Genomic DNA, 15,063 nt, shown 5'->3' with positions numbered 1-15,063 from the left:
TTGACATACCACACATGGCGCTGTCAAAATGTGTCAACTGTTCCTAGACCTTTTATAACCAGCCTCCAAACATTTCCAGTACTGTATGCTAATGAGAAGAATTAAGTGTTCCTCTGCAGAGATGAGTCAGGCTACAATGCCCCCTTAGTCATATTTTTCTCCGTTTACAATGTCCTCTTTGTGTTTGATCGACAGCTCGTCTCTGTGTGCCAAAAATGCAAAATCTTGTATGTGCATTGATCTGTCCTACTTATTGAAGTGGGGAGAAAGTCTGTGAAGACTGCACATGCATGATATTTGGCATTGAGTGTGCAGCGATTTGGAGAATAAAGAGAGGGTGGTAATCAGAGCGTCAATGAGTAGGGTCATAGAGGAGTATTATTATACCTACTTTCCATTAACATAAATTTATCATTTTAAAAATCCTTTTTTTTAAGGGGGGGAGATGGGCAGCTGAAGACTATTTGCATGGCTCCATGAGTTGCTAGTCAGAGTAGTAATTCGGGTAAGCTACTAATGGGGTTGGCAGGTTCCTTTAAGTGACTGTGGTCCAACTGGCACTTGTATCATTTTTTCATACGTCCTGGCACCCCATATAGATCCTCTTAGAGGAATTTTCCTAACAGACAACCACCAATGTAATCACACTATTGTTCCCATTATATGAAGATCATCTTCAACATCTTTTGAGAAATATTCTTAATAAAAGCTCTTTTGCTTGTAGACATCAACGAATGTGCTCTTGATCCAGACATCTGTTTTAATGGGGTTTGTGAAAACCTGCAAGGAGGCTTCCGTTGCAATTGTAATCGTGGCTATGAATCAGATTCTACTGGAAGAAACTGCATTGGTGAGTTTGTAGAACTATTTTGTTTTCTTTTCCTGTGTATGTTCAAAAACAACTATTAATGCCAATGACTCTTGTCCCTATTGTCTTATCTTAGTAATGCTAGGTATGTAAGGGACCCTTCAGGGCTTTCCCAGTAACAATACTTATATCACTGTACCAATTTATGTCTCTGAGACTGATGCAGCGCTGGACTATCTCTGTTAGTCTTGTAAAAGTGATCATTAATTACTCTGCTGCATAGTATATTAAGAGTTTTGTACCTATGATCTGTCATGGGCGTCATATAATAAGTGCGACTTGATATTAGTCTAAAAGAATTTTTTTATTCTCCCAATGGTAAATGGAAAAAGGAAAGGCAGAAATTTAGTGGGAAAGGTGATTCATGGTTACGACTAAACCACTAACAAATAAAGTAAATGTATCCATAAGTGGATGTGGTTTCACATGAGGGTGGTGGAGTTTTATTCTCTAATCAAAGAACTAGTGTATGGGCCATCTGTTTACCCTGGAGTTGTTCCATAGTGGGCAGTTTGGCTTGGACTCCACAGGAAATTGTTGTGTACAATAATCATTAGTTACATTTTCTCAAGAAATGAGCAGACAATTTTTTTTCCCTTTTCAAATAAACTGAGAATGTTAACCTCAACAGTGGCTCGGGCGATGTTCATTAATCTTTCTTTTAGTATTACATTTTTTTTTTAAAAATGGTGATCTCCAAGATGTTAATTCTCACCCTACTGTAACAAAGACTTCAGTAAAAATACACATTAAAACCTAGTTTTATGGCCTCATGCACACGACTGAATATGGCAACCATTGCAGTCGTTCAGTTTTTGCTCCACCCAGCCCAGTTTAAGGCCTGCTTTTGCACATGGAAGTGTGCATGAGGCTTAAAGGGGTATTCACAGGAAGACAAGATTCTTAAATATACTCAGGATAACAAAATAACACATTCTCTAATTCTCTGATATTAACAAAAATACAGCATTTCACAGATATAGTTCCAACCTGTTTCTATCAGTCCTGGTGTATACAATTTTGGTTGCCCCTGGATCAAAATGTAAATCTTCAGGGCAGGACAGATTCCTTTCATGAATAGCTTCTCCTGTCTGCTCCATGCAGTGTGATCTCTGCCCCTCCCCCTCCATTACCAGACAAACTCACACAATCAAAGACACTTCCTGCCCGCAAGCAGCAGCGTGCATAGACTTACTCTACAAATTACAGGCAAGAGAAGATCTTTATAGCAGTGGGAGGTGGCAGATAACAGAGTTGACTCTGTGTGTTATATATGAGATGTAGTATAGCTTTCATAGGCAAACCCCTTTAAGTCATAGAAACTAAACACTTGCCGTAGAAAGGTGACTATGGCTAAAAAAGAGGGGAAAATATTGTACTCATTTCCTGATTGTTCCCAGTTTCCTCATTGCAGCTCTGGTCCTCATTAGATGGCCAAAGCCTCGGTTATGATTGGCTCAGCAGTGACATGCACCTTGATCATGCTCTTATCATTTCTGGTAAATGTGAACTGAAATACGAGGGCTGCAAACAAAACACCTTAGGAAAGTTCAGAAATATTTTTAGTCCTGAAAACACCTTTAATCATTGTTGTGTAAGGAATTAGATTTTTAAATTGTCTAAATGTAAAAATGTGATATTTGAGGATAGTGTAATATTAAAACATGGAATAAATACAGGTAAAACATCTTAATTGGATATGCAGCCTGACAGCTAAGTACATGTTGGCTGCCAGTCATTTTATGGTCTATTGTCCAGAATAAACTTCTGTGATACGTTAAAATAAAGATTATTAGTTGTGATTTTCTGTAAATTCCAAGTATTTTTTTGGTAGGTGAAAGCACACATATGATTTCCTGGCATCAGTTGATGCTCAGTAATTCTAAAATTTGTGTGTTATCATTTTTTGTTTATGCATTTATTTATTGAGTTGATACATATTTTATTTCCTATTATGGAAAGTGGTGGTATTTTGCTAGGATATAACAGAACTTTCTGATTAGTGGGAATCCACATGCAAGGACCTCAACCTATAAGAAATACAAAAGCCAAGATCCTCTGTACAGTGTGGCTGCCTTCCATGTGATATGTAGAGAACAACAAGTTATTAAAAAGTGCAGTATATGAGTGATGATAGTTCTGGTAATCCGTGGGTGTTTGGTCCCCAACTGCGATTGCAACAATATGTTGTCAATTGGTTTTGGCCAAGAAACTTATCTATAATTTAACTGTGTATAATGCCTTAACATAAAATACACATCAATTATCTTACACTCGTATTCCACAAAAAGACAAAGAAAGTCCTCTATATGCAATACACCTTTCGCAAATAACTTATTTTTCTTGTGTAATAAAAAGTTCTATATTTTTCTAATGTACTTTCTGTATCAATTCCTAACAGTATATTAGATCTCTGCTTGACGTTATTCTATGGAAGGAATCATTGTTTACTTCCTGTGTATAAGAACGAGCCCCTTGGTCATGTGATGTCACACAGGTGCACGACTCATTAGTATCACTCAGAGTAATCAGAGCTGTGAGTATAACAAACCATGGACCTGTGTGACATCACATGATCAGGATTTGTCCACACAACAAAGCTTCCTATTGAATGAAAGCAAGCAGAGATATTGAAAACGGGAATTGATACAGAAAGTGTATTGGAGAATTGTTTAATTTTTCATTACAAAAGTTATATTAATTATTTGATGAAAATGGACATCCCATTTCACCAAGTCAAGTATCATTCATATGCAGTGAAATAAATTAAGTCAAACTTTGTCTCTCTCCATTCCCATCGAGTGAGACCTCCTTAGATAAGCAAGAATGGAACAACTTTGTTTTCTAGTGTCTGAGAAGCTATTTAAGTTTGTCCCCAGTATAGTTTTATTTTAAAAACTTTCTCTATATGAAATTGCATTTAGTTTATATGAAGCAGTTTAATACAAAATATCTATTTTCCAGACATTGATGAATGCCTGGTGAATACACTTCTATGTGACAATGGTCTCTGCCGAAACACTCCAGGAAGTTACACCTGTTCATGTCTTACGGGATACTCATTCAGGCCCGATACTGAAACCTGTGAAGGTAATTATTTCTATATGATACTGTATCTCTTTTGGTTTACAGTAATAGACACTTTATCTATCTGATCTTTATCTTTATCTATCTGATCCTTCTTTACAAAGTAGTTGTCCTTTATTTTAGTTACAGCACCATTCTTATCCATAGGTAAGCATTGACCTTGTTCAATTCTCTTAAATATAGGAAAACTGTAATTCCATGAGTTCTAAGCCCATGGAGAATTTGGGGAAAAATAAAGCACTTTTTTCTAATACTAGACAACTCCTTTCATTTAAAAGGTTAAAAAGTAAATGAAAGTCAGGAACGAATAATGTTACACAGTTTGTGGGAAAAGCCAGATCCAGAGTTCATTATTCTCATATTACGCTGATACCCAGGAGTACTGGATCATTGTTTACCTCGGTCTTATATTAGTGGGCTTGATAAAACTCGGTATAGCAGGCAATACAATCACAATGAATACCAACAGTTTCGTATTACTGATCTTCAAATGCCAGGAATTTTAGTTTAAAACCTTAATATGTTAATATCATGTATTTCTACTTAAAGCACAATTGTAAAATGAGATGTATTGATGTTTTCTATTTATTCATTTAAGGCTTTAGTTACATAATCCCCATCTAACCAAAAATATGTTGCATCTTTTCCAGACATAGATGAATGTGAAAGCAATCCATGTGTAATGGGAGAATGCAGAAATATTCTTGGCTCATTTTTTTGTGAGTGTTCTCCTGGAAGTAAGCTGGATTCCACTGGCCTCATATGCATAGGTAGGTATACCGATATCAGTTGAATCATTTTGGTTTTTGTATGGCTGAGCAATCCAAAACAAATGAAATATTACAAGATTACTAGATAAAGGTCGTAAAGCCTACTGTATGTCATCAACTCAAATTAGAATATATGTGAAGGTGTGCGGCAGCACCATCGAGGTGTGTGGATGCTCACTGTTAGGGATCCTGCCCCAGTTGTAGTGGAATGTAATGGGCCTGTCTCCAGGTGCGTAACTTTAGGGGGTGCAGAGGTTGTGATTACACCTGGGCCCAAGAGGTTTAGGGGGCCCTTATGGTGTCACTTTCCCATATGAGAAGACTATTACTATACACCATACATTATAGCCGGGGGGCCTGGCACAGACTTTGCACAGGGGGCCATCAGCTTCTAGTTACGCCACTGCCTGTCTCCCTTAGCTCTTCCATGGTGTTGTTTGACAAAGGCAGTTCATGCCAAAACGGCACGTTATCTTTGCCGTGTCACTTGAATAAAGTATCTGCATCCACCCAGGAGTGCTTCTGTTTTACATTCCACTCAAATTGTATGTAATCAGTAAATGGATACAGTCATGGTAAAATGTTAGTACACCCATATCAAATTCTGTAGTTTTGACATATACAAATCTCAGTGAACCGAAGAAGCATTGTCAAGTAAGTAAAACTTACCCTAGAATTTTGTGAGACACTACTATAATCATACAAAAAACAATTACTTTAGGTTATTGCTGATGTGTTTCTTCAAGATATTAACTCATGGGGAGGATTTATCATACACTGGCAGATGGGGCACCATCGATGGAACCCTTCCCCTCCGCTGTGGTGGAAACATCTAGAGCCTCCGGCCTCCTAATGGATCGTGTGGTCAGTTGTGCTAGAGTACAATTCCTGCCTGGTGCAGAAATGCTCTTTAGCCTGCACCCTACGAGGCATGAAAGGGTTCAGGTTATAGCTAGTGTGCAGGTTTGGGGCAGGAACACCACACGCAGCATGGCCCATTGACGCCTTCATGAGGTGGCATGAGGGGAAATAATCACAATTCTTGCTGTTTAAGACAGCCCTCATAGGGTCTAATTAGTTTTTCACACAACATGGAGTGAAAGTGCAGTCACATGTCTTATTCTTTATCTAAGGTTATGCTTCTTTAAATTTAAGACTTTTCTAAGGATCAAATTAAAAAATATGACTTATAATAATATTTATTTTATAACTATGTTCCCTTTGCAGTAAATTGTTGACAATAAGATTCACCAAGTAGTTTTATAACTTCTAGGAAATTCTAGTAATATGTTGGGTATACATTCTATGCCTCCCATGCCTACTGCAGAATTTGAATTCATTCCATAATGACTGCTGGTTTGCCTTTAAAAATGAGTAAATTATTATAACTTTTTTTAAATGCAACACTTCTACATTTTTTAAGCACACACTTCCAATAAGGAACATCTGTTGTTTTAATATGATACCAGAATTATTATATTTTGGCTCTGATTTGGTTCATTTGTTGTTTTGTTTGTTTTTTTCAAAAATTATCCCGTCTAGGTTTTGCCTTTTCATACTCATCAGCTCATTTTTGCCTTTTAACACACACTTTGTCTGTCTTTTATCCAAAATGTATTACTTTGCTGCATGTTTTGTAACCAATTCCCTGCTGCCAACAAATACACAACCACGTTGATTTTCCCTGCTAGAAACCACTTCTTGCCAACAGGCACAAACCTTTCTCTAATAACATAATTAAAGAAAAAACATGTATATTTAAGTTGTAAAAAGTCAAGTTAATAGACAGTCTAGACTAGTAGAAGACCTAGACTCAATGGCCTCATGTAGGTCTCCCACTGTTGGGAAACCTTAACTCTCATTTAAAAGTCTCTTGGGGTACGTAAAAGCCAAAACACCACAGATGGAGAATACTATTTTAAACAATGGATACATTGCTTGACAATATTTTTCTTAAAGGAAACCTACCATCTAGATCTACCTATTAAGGTAGATCCGGTGGCAGGTTCAACTAATGTAAGACATGGGAGCCCTTTTAAGGGCTAATACTTGAGTGGCCTGTAACTTTATAAATCTTTTAATCACCTAATATGCAAATATATGAAAGAGGCTACTGGGGTGTGGAGTAGCTGAAGCTGAAGTTACATGGTGCGGCTACACCATGCCCTAGTAGCCTCTTTGGATCCTCCTACAATGAGATCTTCAGCGCGTAGCTCCTGGTAGCGGCATTCACTCTTCCACGCTCTGCATTGACTCTCTATTTCTCTATATACCTTATTAGGTAGATCCGAGATGGAAGGTTTCCTTTAATGTATAAGATCCACCTAAAACATTATAATGAAAATATCAGTGTGACCTGTTGGCCAAATTATTGGTTGAAAGCTATTTCTCCCAACTGCCTCATACAAACATGTTCTCATCTAATGAGTATGTGATCACCATCTTCAATGGTACCTTCATATTTTCTCCCTGCCTGCATGGTTCCCTAGGTATCATAAGTTTTGCAGGATCACTGTGTAAGAGGAAAATCTTTTATATTGCAGACAGCCTGAAAGGAACATGCTGGCTAAATGTTCAAGATAATCGATGTGAGGTCAACATTAATGGGGCAACTCTCAAGTCAGAGTGCTGTGCAACGCTGGGGGCTGCATGGGGAAGTCCTTGTGAAAAATGTGAAATTGGTAAGTTGGGAGTATTTGTATTTTCTATGTTTCTGAAATCTAGATAGCATTCTAGATAAGATTCTTCACACATATTGTTCTTCACATACTATTGTGAAGAACAGCGTTCGGCACTAATGTCTTCTGATAAGTTAGCAGATGTACGGAAACATCTGCAATGTGTTCTTCACTGTATTCTTCACTGTGTTCTTCACTTAACTGATCCTGTGTTCACTGTTTTCACTGTGTTCTTCACTGTGTTTCCTTAAGTAAAAGCTCGATCTCGAGCAGGTGAAATACCCGTCCGAGCAACGAGCCGTTTCGAGTATGCTAATACTCAAACGAGTATCAAGCTCGGACGAGTATGCTCGCTTATCTCTAGTGTGGACGTACTCTACACTTTTAAGTGATATGGGCTCTACAATGTGACTGTATTTAAAAATAACTAAATATATAATCTCTTATGGATTTGATAACATTTTAAAGTTTATCATTTGATCTTTCATTAGCATAATGCATACTGTAACTTTTTAATTATTTATAAAATCAAATTTTTGGGATTTAAAATTTTTTTTTTTCCATTATAGATCCAGCCTGTCCACGTGGATATGCAAGAGTGATGGGGGTCTCGTGTGAAGGTAGTAGCATTTCTCATGTTCCTCTGTAATGTCAGAGGGTTTTGATTACATTTCTTATTACTTTATAGAGACTTGCCTCAGTATTGGCTGGTGAGTAGGGATGAGTGCACCTGAAGAAGTTCGGGTACGGCTGAAATAACCTGAAAATATTGTTTGAGGTTAAATCCTGCTACCGATACCCCATCAGTAATGCCCAGCAATGATTGTTGATGTCAACTTTTTGTTACTCTTTAAATGCCACTGTCAGCAATGAAATGCAGGAGGCACATGGATTTTTCAGAGGATCGATGCTCCCTGGGGCTTTGCCGGTGGCATTTTAAGGACTTAACACCAATTGTAGATGTATCCGCGGAGAAATGTCAGAATTTTCATATTGCAAACAGCCATTTGTTACCAAAGATGAACATGTACCTGCTTTTGATCTACAATGGGTGGTAGAAATAAGCAAATTCAAGACAACAAAGGATCAAGAATCTTGAATTTCAGCATGCCTGACATGACTGAACCACAGGAAAAAATTGACATCAGGGGAGAAATGAAACACATATTCATTACACTTTGGCCATTCATGCCAATAATGCCAAATAGTTAATCTAATCTCTTGGAAATGACATTAATTGATATTAAAAAGCTATTTTAAGAAGGATTTCCATTACATTTCATTCAGTTCACCAAGTGGTGTATTTTTTATTATGTTTTAGATGTCAATGAGTGTGAAGTCTTTCCCGGAGTGTGTCCTAATGGTATCTGTGTCAATTCTAAGGGCTCCTTTTCCTGTAAATGCCCTGATGGTCTAACTCTGGATGGAACAGGAAGAATTTGTCTAGGTAAGCATTCGTTTCTTCACTCTTTGGTGGTTGTAGATTGATAATAAGGCTACAATTGAGCCCTAGCTGTGGGAGTTAGAGGCCAGCAATACACCATAGTATGGCTTCTATTGAAATGAATGATGTCCCTGTGATACATGGGTGATCTGAACCTGTTGGAGTATGTTGCTATTTAGCATAGCTCTTCTCTGGCTCATAGAAAAGGAACATCTTCTCTATTATTTCTTACCCGAAAACAAGTTGTTTTAGTGAAATATTTCCCTTTATGTATCAAATATTTTTTTTTTGTGCATGGGCAAAGTATAGTTTCTTATCATTATTTGATTTCACATTAATTGTATATATTTTATAACTATAAACAATGATTACACAGTGTTCTTAAAAATTTAAATATGGTATAATTTCAGAATCTTTGTTCTTATTACCATTTCTAAGCTTATAATTGACAGTGGCTTCCTCACTTGCAGATCTACGTATGGAGCAGTGTTTCCTAAAGTGGGATGAAGATGAGTGTATTCAGCCAGTTCCTGGCAGGTTCCGGCTAGATGCCTGCTGTTGTACTATAGGGCAAGCCTGGGGAAGTGAATGTGAAGAGTGTCCGAAGCCTGGTACTGCTGAATATGAAATCCTCTGTCCAAGGGGTCCAGGCTTTACCAATAGGGGAGATGTGTTATCGGGGAGACCTTTCTATAAAGGTAAAGATCTTAAATTCAGGACACATTGAACATTTTTTTTATAGATAATCAATTATGACATGGAAGATCATATTCTCTGCAAATGATGCTACATTTGTTACATGTTAATATTAATTTGGCAATATATATTGTCAAAAGCAAGAAAAAATTAAATACACAAATAATTAAATATGTTTCTATATCAAAATTCATATAATAATAATAATAATAATAGGGAAATAGAATAAGTTTCATGGGGGTTTTTTTTGTTATAATTCAATGTTTTATGAAGTGTGATTCTTTCCAAGTGGCAGTATAGGAGATTATTTCATCATTGCATTTTTTTTTCCAGATATAAATGAATGTAAGGCATTCCCGAGGATATGTACAAATGGAAAATGTAGAAATACCATTGGAAGTTTTAAGTGCAAATGTGACAATGGCTTCGCTTTGGATATGGAAGAAAGGAATTGCACAGGTAACATTACAACAACTATATTATATATTCACTATGGGTGTCATTGGGAACAGGGAAACAAAGCATGGTTTATATAGCTAGATTTATGAAGCCATTTTTTTTCTCAGACATTGATGAATGCAGGATTTCCCCTGATCTGTGCGGTAGCGGCACTTGTGTGAACACACCTGGCAGTTTTGAATGTGACTGCTTTGAAGGCTTTGAAAGTGGTTTCATGATGATGAAGAACTGCATGGGTAAGTTTATGACTTACGTTTTACATCAATAGAGTACATGATTATGAGTAGGTGGGAAATTATTTCTATATTCAAACCATGTATGTGATAAATGTGCATGCAGAACAACTAAGCACAAGAAGCCACTGTTTCGAGGTAGGAACCTAATTTGGGCTACTCCAACTATTTACACAGCTTGCTCTATATCATTGCTGAACACTATGGGACACATTTAACAAAATAAAACTGACTTCAAATTAAATGCATGTCACTTTGATACCATTTACCCATAATCCACTGCTCACTACAATAGCACAATATGTGCACAGGATGTTAATGGGTGTGTTGGGCTACCAAGAGCATGGCTGTCACAGCCCAAAACATTTATTATTACTTTTACCCAAAATCTCACCCATGAAATCTTCTATAGCTTCAAGCTGGAGTAGATCTTTATTACACTGGTACACAAAACACCTGTCTCAGCAATTGTGGCCCATTTTCCCGTTAAATAACAATGGCCCACATTTACTAAGGGCCGTGCGCCAGTTTATGCATTATACACAGGCAAACCCACTTTTAGTGCAGTTTGCACTACTCTCAGTAAATGTGCCCCAATGTCTTTACTCATCGAAATGCATCTTAGGGTGTTGCTGGGTATGTCTAGTTTCATACACCATAACATTACCATATCATAAGATAAGAATCTCTAGTAAATGATTTCCATGTTTTTATGCCATTATACCTGGATGTGATATTATGACAAATATCTCTCACATGTTTCATTGCAGACATTGATGAGTGTGAACGGAACCCGCTGTTGTGCAGGGGAGGAGAATGTGTCAACACAGAGGGTAGTTTCCTGTGTAACTGCCCCCCGGGACATGAGCTCACACCTTCAGGGGATGCCTGTGTAGGTATGTTTTTTCAGTACCTTTTAGATGACTTAACTTATACTAAAATCTTTCTGTATAGAAAGGAATAACCTTTTCTTTTTATAAAATATTAAGGTCCCATCTAAGTTCCTGTTTCAATATTATTCTTTACATCAGATTTTATTACATTTTTTTGCAGTACTTAAATGATCCAAATGAAATTAGAAATGTACAATGTTGTACAGCGATGCCTCAGGCCCGGCAGTGAGATCCATTCTCAGGGCCCACCACTGTATAGCTGCATGCATGATATTATCCATTAGCCAATGCAAGTCATTCAAAGGCAACGTGTTTCTTAGCCTTTGCTTTGGACTAATATTTTCCTGGAGGCCCTGTCAGTATGCTGCTGACTAGAATTTAGGCTGTTTTGGTTCTGTGATTCCATATTATTATACTAATGCATAGTATATTTAAGATGCCATATGCTGAATATCTGTATAAAGTACAGTGAGTTTGCTATATCTTGTATCACTAATGCGGCTAGGGACCCTCAGAAACCGTATAGACTCTGTACACAATTCTCTATACCTCATGTATTTATATAACCAATTTCTTTTTCATTTAGATGTCAATGAATGTTCACTCAGTGAAAACCTTTGTAGGAATGGAAAATGTGTTAATATCATCGGCACATATCAATGTTCCTGTAACCCAGGTTATCAAGCCACCCCAGACCGACTAGGATGCATTGGTAAGTCCAGAAGAGATTACAGACAGTCCCCGGGTTACATACAAGATAGGTTTTGTAAGTTTGTTCTTAAGTTGAATTTGTATGTAAGTCGGAACCATAGATTTACTAATTGTAGCTCCAGACACATTTTTTTGGTCTCTCTTTTAAAAATGTTGGGTTATCAAGAACCAGGATTAACAATAAAACTTAATTGCAGACACATTTAATAACTGTTATAGCTCTTTATTGTAGTCTAGGTCTAAAGTACAGTAAATTACCAATTAACAGAGGTCCGTTTGTAACTAGGGGTCGTCTGTAAGTCGGGTGTTCTTAAGTAGGGGACTGCCTTTACATAGAATAGAGTACATACAATAAATTCCATATGAATAAAAAAATCTGTACTCCTAATACTGTTTGTCATACAGTTCATAGAGCGCATCTGAATGTAGAATGACTGTATCACAATTGTATGTACGGAGATCATCATCTCAGTTGCTTATGATTAAGGAAAGTCTTCCTTCCCTGCTAATTGGTTGCTTGCAGAATATTTAGAAGGCTAGATCCTCAACCATTATACATACAATCTCAAGACTCATTAAACAAAGAACTGACACATTAAAGCTTAGTAGCCAATCACATTTTATACATTTTTTTCAGGGCTCCTTGTATTCAAGGGTCAAATTTCTTGACATCCTAAAAAAAGGCAAAAAAGTATGGCATAGTGTCATAGTAGGTTGTATAATGACACAGGTCCAACAAGTCCTATGTTGTTCTACCTACAGTATTAATCCAAAGGAAAGAAAAAAACTCTCTAAGACTAATGCCAATTGACACCAAAGGGTTATTTATCATACCATCTCTTGTGCGTTGGCATGTGATAGCCTCGATGATCAGCTGTCGTAGCCGGATGATGGAGAGGCTTTGGCCTCTTGATGCACAACGTTTATTTCTACGAGGGCCTGGCTGGTGTAGAAATAAACGCAGCCGGCAAATATGAAAATTTGGCAGCTGCAGTAATTTGGGCAGGTCCAGGGACAGGAATTCCCTGAATTGTCCCTCGTCCCACTGGCTGTGCCCCCCATTCAGGCTCCAGGAACGGTTTTAGACAAAGTGGGGCGCCAAATAAAAACTATTTTGAGAACAGTCACATGTAGTAGGATTGTTCTCTTTAGCCCTGCACACTTCCTGATAAAACGATGGGAGGGGGGGGGGGATTACATATCGCAGAGCTGAGACAACGTATGATAACTTTCCCCAATTGTATCCTAGAGTTTTGTAGAACTTCATATGATTTTTTTTTGATAAATTAAATAATGAAACACAATGCATAATCCGATAAATAATATCTTTTTTTCAGATATTGATGAATGTAAGATAATGAATGGTGGATGTGACACACATTGTGAAAACTCGGAAGGAAGTTATCAGTGCAGTTGCCTTGATGGCTATGCTTTACTGCCCGACTCAAGAACTTGTGGAGGTAACCAGATAATCTTTGTTTTAATGATTCTATGCACACAAATATACTGGGGATGTGAAGAATGTTATGATATGGGTGAATGGCTGACATTTGAGGTTATCCCTATACGTCACAAAAATTATTAGAAAGTCATAAAGTTGTATTCTGACTCATCAGACCAAGGATCATATATTTTGTAAGCCAATTAAAAAGATTATTGAGTTTTCTTTGCGGTGAGATTGTTTCCCTCGTGCAGGCTGAGTGAGATTTATGTGAAGTGATCTCATCGTACTCATTTCCTGATAACAATGGCTAAGCCAAATCCACCACAATTATTTTTGGGTTATGTCTCTAGGGAAAAGGTTGCAACACTAGCAGGATATAGAATGAATAGTATTGTAAGTCTTTCTAGCAAGCAATTACCAGCTTGTAACTGACATATTTATTACCTCTACTTATATTTCTCCATATTTTACTGCTGTCATGTTTCTTGGCTGCATATAACACATGATTGTAGGCAATGTCTGTGATTCACTAATGAACTGTAAGCTATTTTTATTTTAATCAGAAGATTTGCGAGGTAGAGGACTTGAAGCAAAAAAGTTGCATCGTTGACGTAAAAAAATATTGTTTCAGTACGTAATGTTTTTTCATGCATTTGTGAGAGCTGCAGCCTTTCCCTGTTATCTCTACGCAACTTCCTGTTTGTCACTCCTTCAGTCCCTCCGACCATAATGGCAGCCCCCAGTGTGTTTTTTTTCTCTCAGTCCATCTCACTGACACACACAGGAAGGTGGGAGAATCTCCTGCTGCTGGTCAGTCCTGTTTATTAGTGTTCAGACATGTAAACAAACATCCTACAGGGAGTCTGCACACAGCAATAAAGGAAGCAAGAAATGATCATGAATCAATTGGTGAGAATTTAGGGTTTATTAAAAAGGCAGTAAAAGCACATGGGCAATTTATGTAAACGAGTGGCCAACTCCTTTAACGATAAAATAATGGAGATCAAATGTGAAGAATGAATTTAATGGTTATTTTATAAGGTAAAACGTATACTCACCTCTCTCTGTGCTCCCATCCAGCCTCACACTGACAGGAATGGGCCTGTGATTGGGGCAATTTTTGGACAAAATAATGATGTTGTGGGTGAGCAGCAGTGTTGTTGTTTTGGCTGGGGGACTGTAAAAATAATGGACCTCTTATACTCATCTCTCTCTGTGCTCCCATCCAGCCGCGCACTTGCTCCTGCCTGTGTGATCGCAACCACACAGCTATTTTTTAATAAAAATAATTGCGCTGTGGGCAAACTATGGTATTGTGAGAGAGGTTAGTAAAAGGGGTTTATTACAACCCCACCAGCCAATATATGTATATTTTTTAATTCCTGGACAACCCCTTTAACCTGGCAAAACCTGTCCTATGTGGAAGTGACTATAAATACATCATCTTTTACATTCATCATCTCAGATGTGATAATTGTTAATATTATGTTAATTCACACTGCTTACAGTATTAATCATATAATTCTGATGTTAAATATAATGACCATATCATTCTGTGTGTTTAGATATCGATGAATGTGAAAACAACCCTGAAATCTGTGACGGAGGCCAATGTACCAACATTCCAGGAGAGTATCGCTGCCTCTGCTTTGATGGATTTATGGCAAGCATTGATATGAAAACATGCATAGGTGAGCTGACATTTATATCATTTCTGTTTTGTTTTTCATATTTTCATATTACCATTTTGAACACCTCTAACTTTTTGTATATTAACTTG

General features: G+C 37.4%; 1 protein-coding gene across 1 annotated transcript in view; it reads left to right on the top strand.

The window, feature by feature from the left end:
- The window catches only part of FBN2 (fibrillin 2), a 125,925-nt gene that overhangs the window by 54,982 nt on the left and 55,880 nt on the right, over positions 1–15,063 (top strand). Inside the window, exons 18-30 of the mRNA XM_072141717.1 lie at positions 725–850; positions 3,833–3,958; positions 4,606–4,725; positions 7,269–7,406; positions 7,973–8,023; positions 8,725–8,850; positions 9,318–9,545; positions 9,877–10,002; positions 10,110–10,238; positions 11,006–11,131; positions 11,715–11,840; positions 13,177–13,299; positions 14,849–14,974. Coding sequence (XP_071997818.1) covers positions 725–850; positions 3,833–3,958; positions 4,606–4,725; positions 7,269–7,406; positions 7,973–8,023; positions 8,725–8,850; positions 9,318–9,545; positions 9,877–10,002; positions 10,110–10,238; positions 11,006–11,131; positions 11,715–11,840; positions 13,177–13,299; positions 14,849–14,974 — 1,671 coding nt within the window. The remainder of the gene's footprint in view (positions 1–724; positions 851–3,832; positions 3,959–4,605; positions 4,726–7,268; positions 7,407–7,972; positions 8,024–8,724; positions 8,851–9,317; positions 9,546–9,876; positions 10,003–10,109; positions 10,239–11,005; positions 11,132–11,714; positions 11,841–13,176; positions 13,300–14,848; positions 14,975–15,063) is intronic.

This window comes from Engystomops pustulosus, chromosome 1, assembly GCF_040894005.1.
Source record: "Engystomops pustulosus chromosome 1, aEngPut4.maternal, whole genome shotgun sequence".
In the NCBI taxonomy this organism is placed as follows: domain Eukaryota; kingdom Metazoa; phylum Chordata; class Amphibia; order Anura; family Leptodactylidae; genus Engystomops; species Engystomops pustulosus.
Note: the sequence above shows the minus strand (reverse complement) of the source record. Positions and strands in the feature narration are given on the sequence as shown.